Source organism: Mercenaria mercenaria, chromosome 1 (genome assembly GCF_021730395.1).
Source record: "Mercenaria mercenaria strain notata chromosome 1, MADL_Memer_1, whole genome shotgun sequence".
NCBI classification, from domain to species: domain Eukaryota; kingdom Metazoa; phylum Mollusca; class Bivalvia; order Venerida; family Veneridae; genus Mercenaria; species Mercenaria mercenaria.
The window spans coordinates 88,127,535-88,142,849 of record NC_069361.1 but is presented as its reverse complement, the minus strand read 5'-3'; the positions used below and the strand labels follow the sequence as shown (position 1 = coordinate 88,142,849).

The 15,315-nt window shown below is 34.6% G+C and overlaps 1 protein-coding gene across 1 annotated transcript; it reads right to left on the bottom strand.

The window, feature by feature from the left end:
• Positions 1-2,203: 2,203 nt before the first annotated feature.
• On the bottom strand, positions 2,204-9,786 carry LOC123531390 (uncharacterized). The gene is made up of 4 exons (XM_045312296.2): positions 9,681-9,786; positions 6,032-6,129; positions 4,491-4,630; positions 2,204-4,160 (listed from the first exon to the last, which is right to left on the bottom strand). The coding sequence occupies exons 1-4, from the start codon at positions 9,712-9,714 to the stop codon at positions 4,013-4,015; spliced, it is 420 nt and encodes a 139-aa protein (XP_045168231.1). The 5' UTR covers positions 9,715-9,786; the 3' UTR covers positions 2,204-4,012.
• Positions 9,787-15,315: the final 5,529 nt, after the last annotated feature.

Sequence of the window (15,315 nt, the reverse complement as noted above, 5' to 3'; positions counted from 1 at the left end):
GATGGTGTTGTGTTAGTTTATTGTGTTACAGACTTACTGCTGTGTAAAAGTTGGCATTGCCTTCACCTGTATTCAAAGCATCCGTATAAATGTGAGAAAACTGACAGTACCATTATTATACTCCCACCAAACTTTAGGGGGTGATATATAGAAATAACTTTCTCCTGTCCCATCTTTGAGACCAATTAAGATATCATATTAAAATTTACAACATGTTTGCAGGATCATAAGACAAGTTCATATACTGATTCCCATAATCTTAACTTTTGTGATAACAAAATTATCTCCCTGTTTCATTTAAATTAACATTTATTTCAATATTTCAGAAATCTATTCATGCATTTGATTGAAATTTCACACAAACATTTGAGATTTTAATGTAAGTTTAAATATCAAGTTTCATCACTCTGCCTTATATTTTTACAAAATTATTCCCCTTTTGACATGGAAAATGTGGCAAAATTTATGTTTTCTTTGAACATCTCTGAAATCAATGAATATATTACAGAATCAGAAGTCCATTCAGCAGGCCCCAAAACTCTGACAAAATTATTTCCCCTTTTCCACCTTGAAAATGCCCTAAAATTGACATTTCTTTTAAAATTTCTGAAATGATTTAAATTTCCACAAACTTTAAGATCATAGTGATTGTTTACATGTCAAGTTCAATAACTCTTCATTTTCATTTGGCAAATTATTTGAATTTTACTTAGAAAATTTAGAAAAAATTGTTAATTCCTTTAAAAATCTCTGAAACCAATGCTAGATCAAACTGAAATAGAAAAACAAGAACCATAACTCTTTCTTGAATGTATATATAAAATTACCTCCAAAATTGTACAAAAAGGTGCAGTGGATAGTATTCAAAAGATGCAAGGAGTACTGTTTTTCACCATTTTAACATTTTTTCCAACTTGGTGGGGATATGAATTACATTTGGTGAAAACTCTAGTTCTTATTCACCTTCACTGCTCCTCTCATTACACCTTTCAAAGAAAAAGCCTTTATGAGGGCTGATCCAGAAGAAATGTCACTGTGTCCAATGCACAGAAATTTATTGTTTTACTTTTACAAAATATGTGTCAAGATACTTATAAAGTCTGATTACACAGGTAATAATATTTTCTAAGAATGCTTGTTGTTAAAAAGAAAAGTTCAAAAGTACATCACTGGCATCATTTCACACCATACAAAAAACAGGACTGTTTCATGAACGGAAAAAAAAACAGTAAAACAATTATCATGATTACCAAATATCAAGACAACATCAAAACCATGTAAGAAATTGTATGAAATTTTAATATTGTGAAGTCTTTCCATCATCTACCACAAAAATTTGAGCAGTGTCGTCACATGCAAAAGTTTGCCATGTAGTGCTAATAAAAGCCTAATGCTTGTTACTATTTAGTAGCAAATATGTTGGTTTCTGACTACAGTAACGTCATTGTTGTTTGGTCATCACTGTACTTGCTTTCTATGTATGTTATCTTTATATATATATAGAAAATATTGCAAATAGGGTACATCAGTATGAAGTTTTGTTGCTTGCATTTCAATGTACATGTTATGGCTGCAATGAAATTTTCAACCCTTGTAAAGCTTTGCAGATTCTGAGTCGACAGGCTCAATAACTGGAGAACACTGATCCATCATAAGGCTAGTCTGTTTCATCTAACCTGGGATATGCCGGTAACATAAGGGGCAAATGTTTTGGGTTATACAAACACCCCGGCATACAATGGTCACATGAGAACAAATTTCTAATTTGTTACAATTTTTTTATTGGAGCCTGTTCCAAATAAGTCGGCCAAACGTTTTTCAACTCACTCTGACCTTTGCTGTGATGTTGACCTTGGGCTGGTGCAATTTCTGAGGTTTTGCACCTCATCTTGATTGCTCCAAATTTATAAAATATGCTTCAAGAGGTTTAAAATAAATGCATTTGACCCAAATCCAAGGCTCAGTTGTTTGGTATTACGGTATACATATATGTATTCTTGTCAGAAGTGAAGTTTACTGCAGTACAGTCAAAATGGTAGCAAATTTTCAAAATGAAAATATATGTACAAAAATAGGCAATTGTATTACTACATACCATTCTCACAATCCAAGAAAAAGCAGTTTGCATTTTGGGAGTGTGTGGTGCGTGTACATGCATGTGTGTGTAAAATAATTTTCTGAAAAAGAATAAGTCGCAATGGTCTAAATTTAAATGTGATTTTATTAAATAACATGTTATACAGGTATGTATGAAACAATAGTATAAACAACTTTGTTTTAAACAAAGTACATGTAAGTAAATTTGTGTGAAGCTACCGGTATATACATCAATATGAAACACCAATTCATTTAATGAATTTACATACAAGAATAAGTCATTTTTCAATGATAAAACTTAAAGGAAACATTAAAAATCCCTCAGTAACTGGTAGTCTTATGTTTCCTGTACTGCTCCTTTGCTTGTATGAAAACCAACCGCTACCTAGAATTTCATTCTTTGTCAACTGTCTGAAATTCAAATTGGAAGAATATAGACATTGATCAGCAGTTACAACAAAAGATTTCAGTTCACTCACAAATTTTCTATAGACACATTTTACAATTTTTTAAATTCATGAAATATACACACAGTGATATTGACAAATTCAAATAAAAAAATGTTCATAATTTTCTTTTGACAATAAACTGTAATGAAACAGTAACACTAAGCACACCTATTTTGAGACATTACAACAGGTTTAACAGGTTATTGTACATCTATACATGACTGTCAACTGTCAAAATATATGCCTGTCACACCACATTACACCTGACTGTTTAAATACTCTACTTATTCCATTTCAACTGATTTAAGGACAATAACTCCAGATCCACACAAAAACTACTGGTTATCAAATGTGGGCAATACAATATACCCATAAACAAGTTTGGTGAACACTAGATAGAACTACTAAGTTTTGAAGAGACACTAAACTTGCAATTCTAAGTAATTCAAGGGCATTAACTCCAGAGTGACTGGGACTTATTGGCTGGTTATCAATCTTGTCTGAGGTATTAAGCCCACAAACACCATGACAAAGTTTGTTGAACACTGTATAAGAACAACTCAAGACAGACAGCAGACACCATCAACTTCCGCAATTTTCAGTAATTCAAGAGCTAGAGGAACAATCTGGATGGTTAGTAATCTTGGCTGACATATTATGATAAACACTGGGATGCAATTTGGTGAACACTGGGTAAGAAATGCTTAAATTAGAGAGCAGAAGCTGTCAATTTTAGCAATTTTGAGTAATTCAAGGGCAATAACTCCAGAGTGACTTGAAGGATCCAGCTGTGTATTGAACCTCAGTCCTGGCTGATAAAATGTGCCAATAAACATTCTGGCCAAGTTTGGTGAACACTGGACAAGAGCAGCTAAGTTAGACAGCACGCAAGTATTGTGTATGTCACCCACCCACGTGCAGCCTTATGTGATCAGATAATACGTCCTGTTTCACAATCATACAATATGAGGAGTTATACAAGTTCATAAATATTTCTTTTCACAGATATAAACTTGTATGACGCAACATAATCTAATGTCTGTTGAATCAAAATGATAAATTTTAAAGTGTCAATAGCATTCTCTTATGGTACACCTTATATCAAGTACCGACTGGCATGTATGACCCTGTTTCACACTCAAATCAGTTATGCTGCTCTATAAAGATACCTTAATTTCCAAAACAATGGCACCTTACGGGATGGTGTTAGGAAATTTCTTACTTAATTATGCGTAGATCAATTGTCTCAACTTAACCTTAGTATCAACAAAAACCAAATTATATCTTTCAAAGATGAAGTGTTTGCTGCTGATAAAAAAAATGTTTCAACATTCTCGCGATTTTTGTTTATAAAATTTTACAGCATTTTCTTTGCTATTTTCTTGCTGTTAACAAACTGCTCCAACTCAAAAGAATAACTGATAAACAAGTTTTGTGTCAGCTCCATATCAAATATGAATGGGAAGTCATCTTCTCATGATGTCACAGAATTTCTCTATAGCTTTCACTGCGTCTCCTGCCCGTGTGTGACCACTATATGTACACACTAGTATACCATAGGGCAGATTACACACTGTCAGTCCTCCGCTACCTTTACTACATGTGGCATACATACTGAAAAAATTATGTAAATGGTCAAACTGAATTTATAAAAAAATTAGATTCAGGTATATACATATGTTTTCTTTTTCATGGAACTCAATCTCTAATTAGTAAATACTTTTAAAAAGGACCTTTTTGTTTGTGATTTTATCTTTTTCTACATTCTAAATGGACAAAATGATAAGAAAGAATATATTTTAAACTGTAATTACTTAACTAATATGCCCTCGTTTAAAACAACCCCGCTAACATTGCATGCTTTACATTAATACACATAGTACAGAAACTACTTGAAAAAATGCTCTAGTATATAATGGATAATTGTTACAGCACTGTAATTACCTGTTGAAAGTTTTTTGGTAAACCTTGTATGTAGTTTCATGCCCAAGATTGGAGGTCACACAGAGGTCCTGGTGATGTACACTATCAGGGTTCAATTCTGAAACTGCATCAAACAAAGGTAGGAACTGACTGTGGTCTGCCTGCAAATGATACATGGATATATGGAAAATATACTGTAGACAAAAAGATGGATTTTTTTATTTAATTTATACTTATTGCTTGCAACTTAATTTTGAAGAAAGCTTGAAGTTCATCTGAATCACTCTTGAATATGTTTCATGGGAAAACAAGAGCTGTCTGATGACAGCGCGCTCGACTATTCGAAGAATTGATTGAAGAATGGGGTCAAAATATTTCCACAGATATTCAGACAAAAGAAATAAATAGATTAGACAAACAATGTTCCTGTATTTCTTTGAATTCGATAAGTCTTGCACTAAATGGCAATGTATGAACCAATTTCAAAGTCCAGAAAGGGCCATAATTCAGCCAAAATAGATGACAGAGTTATGTACTCTTTCCCACAGATAGAGACTATTATACTAAACAAGTGATAAAAGTTTCAAAGCCATATGTCAAACACTTTACAAAAAATATGAACTGGTACGGAAAACTTAACCAAGATTTCTAAGTCAAAAAGGGCCATAATTAAGCCAAAATCCAAGATGGAGTTATGTACTCTTACCTATAACTGGATATGGTGATGGTAAACAGGTGTTGAAAGTTTCAAAGCTTTATCTCAAAAGACTTTGTCAAAATATGAACTGGTACGAAATATTAACCCAGATTTCTAAGTCAAAAAGGGCCATAATTCAGTCAAAATCCTTGATGGAGTTATGTGCTCTTGCCTATAACTGGACATGGTGATGGTAAAGAAGTGTTGAAAGTTTCAAAGCTTTATCTCAAAAGAGTTTGTCAAAATACGAACTGGTACGTAAAACTTAAGCAAGATTCTAAGTCGAAAGGGGCCATAATTCAGCCAAAATCCTTGATGGAGTTATGTACTCTTCCCTATAACTGGCCATGGTGATGGTAAACAAGAGTTGAAAGTTTCAAAGCTTTATCTTAAAAGACTTTGTCAAAATATGAACTGGTACGAAAAATTTAACTATGATTTATAAGTCAAAAGGGGCCATAATTCAGCCAAAATCCTCGATGGAGTTATGTGCTCTTGCCTATAACTGGCCATGGTAGTGGTAAACAAGTGTTGAAAGTTTCAAAGCTTTCTCTCAAAAGACTTTGTCAAAATGTGGACTGGTACGAAAAACTTAACCAATGTGTGACGCCGACGCCGATGCCGACACCGACGCCATGGTGAGTAGGATAGCTCTACTTATTCTTCGAATAGTCGAGCTAAAAACAGTGGTCATAATTATGATGAGGTACAGATGGTAAAAATAATTATCACAATATTTGCTATATTCTGCATTTTTCATGTTTCAAGTTCATTGTTAAACTTACCAAAAGTGATCACATCTGAAATATTTTGTTATCTTGAGAGTGCTTGATGCAAACAATGTAATAAAATTGTGAGACGAGACCTTGCTTATATGTAGGAGGTCACCATACTTGTACAGAACATGTCCATGCCTGGAGAGAAGAAGCGCACCACTGACCACTCCACTGTTAATGAGGCTTTCTGAAAACATAACACAATGGTTGAAGAAATATAAGACAACACTGACCTGAATAAGCAGAAAAGAAATCTTCACAAAATTCCAGTTTTTCTACAAATGTTCATTCAAGTTCACTGACCATTAATTTTACATATATGCACAGCAACAAGTAAATCTTGCTCATTATTATATGTTCTAAAAGTAACCTGAATTTCACTGGCCGAAACTGCTCATCATCTTTCAAAATATATTCCATGTTTAATGGTTAGTGGGTTTTCCCCATCAAACATTACTTTATAAAAATAGAATGGAAGTTGAAATGACATGACATTGTAGCTCTAGTTACAATATGAACAGTAGGAATATCACCTACAGGTGTTACTCCAGCCAATGATAACTGGCCAAAATGCTCGGGTTACAATCAACTACAATATATTTCAGCCGTAACTTAAGAAACTGTATACGCACTGAATAATTCCAGAAAATTTAAGTGTCTTCATTTAATTAATCTTTAATAAGTTTTCACACAATTATTGTTACTTTCAAACATTAAATATGTTGCAACAAATACTTGTTACTTATTCATAAACCTGAACCCATATAATAAAACAGTTATTGACTCTTGAGCCATTGGATATGAGTTACTGTCCCACTACTTTCAGTCATCATTTAATCTAATTATCTAAATTTGCTGCGAATGCAAAAGCATAAGTGAGCCACGTGGTATGAAAAAAAATTGTTCAACACATAAATCAAAGGCATGTTTGTCACGTGTTGATTAAATCTATTATGTAAACAATACTACCTTAATCGATCATGCAGTTATTGGAAAACAATGATCTCTGTTTGATCAAAGCGCAAAGCAGCCATCGCAAACTCTGCCTTTGATTGACAGGCAAAATAGCTTCTGACAAGGTTGTTCTTTTTGTGTAATCAGTAAGCTGCGCGTTCAACATATTTTTTTACGCATCCCTGGAAATCAGTTGGAAAATGCAGGGGTCTAGCTAGGTCCAAATTTTTGGGAGAAGTCACTTCTCCCTCAAGCTGATTTAGGGAGAAGTGGGGAGACTTTAGGGAGAAGTGGGAACACTTTTTCTACTGCAATGATGTTGAGTGATTCGAAAGGTGGCTGTAATTTTCTTGTTTCTTGATAAAAAAACATTGATGTGACCATCCATTTTCTTAGTTAGATCATTTCCAATACAGTGGTTATCATTTCGTTACGAAATTCTGAAAAAAGTCGTTTTCAAAATTCAAGCCGATGCTGTAAATGTTACCCGTCGAATTTTGGTTATATCTTGTATGAAGTGCTTATTATTAACACCGAGTCATTCACCGAGGAATGTCTGTATCTCACTCGAATAAAACTGAAAGTAAAATGTGCAAACCAGAAATACATATTCAAATAAATTCATCGATGGAAGTCAATTTAACGTAGTTAATTCATTACATGTCGTTCTTTTATCATAGATAACAAATAATTGTGTACCATATTCCAATTAATCGCATGGTTAATCAGCAGTTTCTTTAATAAAACATTGTTTTTGTTTTTTTGCTCTCGGACATGTTGACAATTAACGCGAAGTGTCAAAGACGTAAACGCGGCGCTGATTGGCTTAACACAATAGACTCTGGTGTATCGGATAATTTGATTCGCTTTCACACTTCTCGGGAAAATCTCACAAGTACCTGAAGTAGGCAGAGCTTAAATTATGCTACCGGCGTGTGTTTGTGTATTCGACACTCATTATGACACCGTGCAAATTGTCAACAGTCCGGGTAGCAGTAATTAGTGAGTGCGGAAATCAAAGAAATTCGGGCGACTTGCATTTCGCTTTGAGGTTAGATTTGAGCGAAGTTTGAAGTTCTAGAGTGCCTATTTCGCTCAAGTCGCCCACTTGCGAGAGCCCTGAAATGTTGGCGTCCTTTTCCAAAAAGTATGCGTATAAATACGCAGAATTAAGCCTATCCAAAGAAGTATAAAATACACAGAATGGCAACTGGCTGTAATCTCGCGTGATCTCTTGTCAAAGCGTGAATCGGCGTTATCTTAGTAAAAACAAACATCGGCGAGCATGGAGTTACAATTTACAGTCAGGGGTGTAACTGTTTTAAGTTATGTAACCTATTTCAGTTACTTATTCAAGAATTTTATAACCTTTATTAGTTATAAAATATAGATAACCAAGGTAAGTTATTCAAAGAAAGCCTTTCTGCTGTTCTCACAAAGTGACCTTTAAATTGTAATTAGTAGCAAACTGTGGTTAATCAAATTCTCTTTTAGTCTGATCATGACCTGATGAACATAATGGGATGTTTAAAGTTTTATAGCATTAAAACCATTTGCGTAAGACTTTATCAGCCTTGCGTAAAAAAATTTACTGCATAGCTGGAAAGACAAAAGGCCAAGGATTCAGGAAATGATTGCATTAGTCACATTCACAATGAGGAATTGACACAGGAAGGCTTTGTAATATTTTCTGATAACTGAAACAAGTTATGAAAGTAAACCCAATAACTCAAATGGGTTATTAACTGTGATAACTTGAAACAGTTACACCCCTGACTGATTTATACATGTTTGCTTCTAAAACAACATTAGTTTAATGTGAAAAAGTCTTAAGACACAAAGTACACGTTTCCTGCCATCAAAAGAAGCGTGTTCATACGGTGATAATTAATTTACTGATGAATAATTGCTTTCGCATACAAAATGGCGCGTGGAGAAAGCGTCACTTCCGGTAAACGAGATCTCATTCAATTAACACGGGATGTTGGCGAGATTTACTATATATGCCTTTCAAGTTGTCGATCTATTTATTTTTATAGCTCTTTGGCCTATCTGAGAATCCTGAATTAGACGCACTTTATTTTGTTTGAGGTCATTTAAGTTACTAATAAGATATAATGCATTGACGAACTGGGGCCCAAGCAAGGACACCTGCGGATCTCCTGAAGAGTCAGGTATAGCTCTGAGATTGTACCATTTAGGATTAAGGATTGATGCTGGTTGTCAATTAAGGAAGTTATTAATCAATTTCAGGGTTTCACCACGACGTCGTATAACATTGTTCTAGCTTATTTGTTTAAGAAATAATATATCTCATCCAGTGATTTGTCGTTGAATAAATCATTGCTTGGAGTTCAGATGCGAAGGAATTATATCACGAGGGCTACGCCCTCGTGATATAATAATACGCATCTGAACGACAAGCAATGATTTATTCAAGAGCAAATCACTAAATGAGATATATCATTTCGATTCTAACACGTTATAAAGGATTTTAAAGTACATCCTTGATGACATGCATTAAATATTTGCCCGTTTTCAACCGGTTTCTTTTCCAGCGCGCCGCTATGCCGCTTGACACCATGACGTAATAATTGTGACGTCAGAACAGTGATTTGTTGTATGATAATTCACTGCTTTCTTCCTTCTTTGTTTAATAGGACAATGAATCGGATCGTGTTAGAATTATTGACAAAAACATGGTCCATGTCATCGAGCCAGGAAAATTAAATCTGACTTAATGAAAGTCAACAAAAGCACTTAAAGTTTTAAACATGATTCAACCTTGAATGAACTGTTCAAACGCCGGAGATGCCATCCAGTATTTCAAAGTATTTCTACGGAGAAAAAAAACAGACGCTTATCCAGAGCGTCCAGTTACTCAGATTACCGGCATGAATAAAAGCGTTTATGGTCGTTCCATAACCGTGATTTAAATTTTTTAGCTCGACTATTCAAAGAATATGTAGAAGTCTGTTTTACATACTGGTACTGATGATAAACCCGAACAGAAAATGAGATTTTTTACCTGTAACTTTTTTATTTCTGCAAATTGAAATCAATGGTCGGTATCAAAATAAAGCTTAACCTTTGCTGAAAACTTTACATAATTCGAATTTATATTTAGTAAGCAAACTCACACGAAGTGAGGCCTGAAAGGGGTATGTCAAAAGGGACTTTAAAGAACGTTGACTGATGATAAATTCGAACCCTTTGTCATTTACAAAAATTTCTTGGTATTATTATATTGAAACTTTCCCCAAAAAGCTGCAACAGTCATTCCTGATCAAGTAATGAAAAGTTAACAAATGTCAGGCCTTCATGTTTCGACAGTGAGCATGCGCAAAAAAACACCCTCTTACCAAGTAATTTTGGATAAATATTTTTTATACAAATTTATGTAAGTCATTTATTTATACAGAATATTTACCAATTTTGTTCTTGTTTACACCAGTTGGTGTTGTAAGTGGAAACTATTAGATGGTGTGTTCAATTTTATAAATAACCGCTTGCAATCGAATATTTCCAAGGTGTTCGACTTTATCATCTGTCCGGGTTTATCATCAGTACCAGTATGTTTGTCGGAAAACAGCTCATGAGCTAATGTTAACTTTGTATATTGTATCCGACGTTAAATAAAGCTTCTTGTATCTCGTATCTAGCTACTGGACTCATTCATGCGCCGGCGTTCCGATTTGGTTGTATGTAAGCTTGTATCCCAGTAACACCTTGTGGGAATGGCTTGAAACTTCACACACTTATTTACTGTGATACACTGTCTTACATTGCACAGGTTCCATAACTCTATTTTGCTCTTTTTACAAAATTATGCCCACCTTTCGACTTAGAAATGTTTGGTGAAGGTTTTATATGTAAGCTGGTGTCTCAGTACCCACTAATGGGAATGGATTGAAACTAAACACACTTGTTCACTGTCATGATATGACGTGCAGTGCACAGGTTCCATAACTCTACTTTGCATTTTTGCAAAATTATGCCCCTTTTTTGACTTTTGAAAGCTCTTTTTTATATCTTAATTATGTATCTATATCAAAATCTTCATTATAGGAGAACCGTTTGTATAGCAAACGTCATTTACCCTACTAGCTGTAACAGTTGATCACATTTCTGAACAATTTGTCACCATTCTGATAACAAAATTAATTTAGGCCAACATTAAAATAGAGTAAGTATGCCCTTTAACTACCCATAGTTTTATGTTTTGATAGGTAGGTAGGTAATTTTCTAATATGGAAAATATAAATGTGGATGAAAAGGGTGTCCTTAAATTACTGAAAGACTTAAATCCCCACAAGGCAGCTGGACCTGATAATATAAAGCCTAGAATATTTAAAGAATGTGCATCAGAAATTCTACCTATTTTTACTTTAATCTTCAATCAATAGGTCACTGTTATCCAGTGTTTTACCATCAGACTGGAATAAAGCTACTGTCACTCCTGTTTTCAAGAAAGGTGAAAAATTCAAAAGAAAGCAATTACCTCCTGTGTCCTTGACCTGTATTTCATACAAATTACTTGAGCACATAGTGGTCAGTAACACTCTAGACCATCTAGATAATCACAATATCTTAGTAGATAACCAACATGGTTTCCGCTCACGTAGTGTTGATATGTTTTTTTTACATGAACTAACTCAATCAGTTAAACGAAATTAAGTCAACGTTGCAATAATGGATTTTAGCAAAGCTTTTGACGTCGTGGATCATAGAAAACTCCTCCATAAACTAGCGTATTATGGCATCAGGGGGGAATTCACTTTCATGGATTCAAACATTTCTTGGCAACAGATCTCAGAAAGTAGTAGTAGATGGGGCAGCTTCTTCAGAGGCTACTGTAGACTCCGGAGTACCCCAGGGTTCAGTTCTAGAATAATGAGAGGAAATGGAGGATGTCCTTCAATGTAGACAAGTGCCATATCATGTACATTACAAAATCTAAGCAGGCAGTCCTGACTAATAACTCTCTTCATGGTAGTCCCATGTCTGTTGTTCAACGAGCTACATATCTTGGCCTAGAACTCTCTTCAAATCTTTCTTGGTCACCTCATATTAATAAGATAACTAGTAAAGCCAGCCAAACTTTAGGATTTTTGAGGCGTCACTTCCATTCGGCAAAACTTTAAATAAACGCAGCAGCCTACAAAACCTTAGTAAGATTTCAGTTGGAATATAGCTCATCAGTTTGGGATTCATTTCACGTATCAGATATCCAGAAATTAGATTTCGAATGTGTTCAAAAAAGAGCAGTCAGATTGTGTAACTAATAACTACTCTAAACCACTTGGAACTATCACAGATATCTTTAACTAGCTGAATTGGGAATCGCTTGAACGTAGAAGATAAAATGCTCATCTCACTTATTTTTCTATAAGATTTATTATGGGTTTGTAGAAATAAGACATACACACTACTTAACCCCTTACAATAGACAGTCACACCATTACCATCATATGGCATACCAAATACCACACTCACCATCAGATTATATCAAGTACTCATTTTATCCAAGAACAACTGTTGAGTGGAACTCGCTACCGGTAGTGGTTTTTCGTATTGGATTTTCATCATTGTTTTTTAGACAGAGACATTCTGCTTGACACATCGAGATTCTTCAGTTCTACTTGTATAAAATGCTTACACCCAGACAAAACTGGGAATGGCTAAATTTACTCCAAATATATGTTAAAGCAATATACCTACATCATTTTCAAAACATATTTTACTGGTCTTGATGCAAACCTGATCTGATCATATAAAGATATACCTGATTTACACAAAGTATGGTCAAAATGTTTGTTGTAACGAAATCTAGGTCAGATTGAATAATAGCTGATCTAGGGTATAAACTAGGTCAAATGAGCGATATAGGGCCTTCATGGCCCTCTTGTTTAATATTTCTGAGCCTTCTCATTTGTCCATTGCATTTAAAATTGTTATCGGCTATCGACTATGGAACAAATGATCACACGTCTCGTTCAATGTAAAAGCAATTGGCTGATTTTTGGGGTGAGGACCAAAGTATAAAAGCTTGGACTGTTCAGTGACAGCGATTCTTAGATGTTTTCCTTTTGTTGACTTTGATGTGGTTAAGCTACACTGTCACTGCTTACACCATGATATAATCACCAAGCAATATGCATGACGTTAACATGAACGGCTATAATAGATGGTAAATTAGAATTTTATCATAGGGAGCAAATTTTCAGGTTGTTAAATGGTAATGATTCCAAAAGTTAGCACATAATAATAAGTTTAATTTATTAGAAACTAACTGAATAGGAAATGTTAATTTGTATATAAATGTTTCTTTTTCTGACAAGGCAGTATAGATATTTTGAACTGGGGGCTAAAATTTGAGTTGGTAGATAAAGGGCAAGCACGGCTTAATTTGATTTAGACACTAGGATCTGTTTTGTTTTTTACCTTTTTACCATACATGTATTTATTTTCAATATAACCAAGCTGTTATGCCTTTACGTATGTATATTTTATCAGAGATTTCTTCGGTAGAATTCTAAACATTCCAGTCTGTTGAATCTATTCAATGTAATGTTTAGTTCGTCGGCAACATGTGTAGACTATACAGTCAAGAATAAATGCTGTTCTAAAATGGATATCACAACAATAGTTAACAAACATTCTGTTTGAACCATGTACATCTTATGGTAAATTGATAACAATATGTGGGATGATTTGTCACGTGACATTGAAACTGGCTGCATCATAATTTATTCAGGCTAGTCCGCGTAGGTTCCGAATGTTTCAGAAAAAACAAGGATAAATATCAAACAGGAAAAGCAACGTTCCAAGAACGTAGCCCACTCCTCCATTCCTCATAATCGTAAAGAGTTGTATTGTTACATCCTTAGTATACTCGAAAATACATAGAAAAAAACTACATTAAGACAAGAGAGACAAAACGAAAACAAGCAGAAGGACACTTGTAGATCACTCCTTTGGCATAATAAGATAAGATTGATTTATTTTAAGTCGGTGTAAAATAATTTATCGTGATATCTTAGTAAACTTTTACTCAACTGTCATTGAAAAAAGTTTGTTTGTTTTGTTTTGTTTTGTTGGATTTAACGTCGCACCGACACATGATAGGTCATATGGCGACTTTCAAGCTTTAATGGTGGAGGAAGACCCCAGGTGCCCCTCCGTGCATTATTTCAACACGAGCGGGCACCTTGGTAGAACCACCGACCTTCCGTGAGCCAGCTGGATGGCTTCCTCACATGAAGAATTCAACGCCCCGAGTGAGGCTTGAACCCACATCGATGAGGGGCAAGTGATTTGAAGTCAGCGACCTTAACCACTCGGCCACGGAGGCCCCCATTGAAAAAAGTAAACATAAACAAAGTTATGTATGAAAGCTGTAAACATAAAGAGAAATACAAATAAGGACACTGTAATTATTAAAAATTATAAACATATATCGTATTTTCTGAAAAAGGACAAAAATCCAAAAGGAATAGCTGCATTATAAAATCACAATCCCTTTCAAAACAGTCCTACAACAATGATTGTTTGAACCTGTATATAATGGTTATAAGTAGGATGAAAACATGTGTAAGAGAATAAAATTTATAAGAATACCATAGAATACAGCATTAGAACTGTCAGAGGCATAACACCGCTAGAGAGTTTAAACCTAACATCTTTGTTCAAAATCCCCCTTTAAATCTCCACATGTTCAAAAACTGATTACATGATAGAAAGAGCCTTACTCAACCGAATTTATATCATAATATGGAAAAAGAGTTTAACCAAGACACCAAAAAACAAAAGAGGACATTAGCGTGTCTAACCATAACTTGAGACCCATTCTCTAAATTCCAGTTGATTTAGTTCTGCCCATTGTTTTCTCATTTCGGGCAAGCATATTATTTTAACTAGGGACCATAAGCCGACGAGTGCGAATGTCGAGTTATGCTCAGCCTGGGGTTAGAGACCGTGGTAGGTAGCATGCATTTCCACTAACGTCCATGAACAAGCTCAGTCAAACCAAGGCTGCAGCATTTTCATTTTGTCGTGTCGTGTCGTGTCGTGCGACCTCAGGTGTTTCCATTTTTTTCTTATTTTAAGAATATTAAATTCAGGTGTAAAATCCCAGGAATTATTGGGCACAAGCGCAACCAGAAGTACGTCCTCAAAACAAACAACCAAAAAATTGACACTACACTGTTATGCAGTTTTTACGGCTACTAGACACATGCAGCATTGGTCAACTATCATTATGTATTCAAAGCTGTATTATGCTAGTAAATTTTTGTAGCACTTTTTCATATTATCATACGTAAAATGATATAAGAATTTAAAGCATTTATGGCTTCGTTCTGATCTTCTTGATACATTTCTCAAATAAAAAAAAACTGTTTAAAGAAAGATACATAAC

Bases quoted from the DNA above. Each gene is read 5' to 3' on its own strand.
- LOC123531390 (XM_045312296.2), bottom strand. From the start codon at position 9,714: ATGGCATCTCCGGCGTTTGAACAGTTCATTCAAG. The intron at 4,631-6,031 runs GTCTCGTCTCAC...TATCATTTGCAG, and splicing joins ACCTCCTACATATAAGCAAG to GCAGACCACAGTCAGTTCCT. The intron at 4,161-4,490 runs GTAATTACAGTG...TAATTTTTTCAG, and splicing joins TACCAAAAAACTTTCAACAG to TATGTATGCCACATGTAGTA.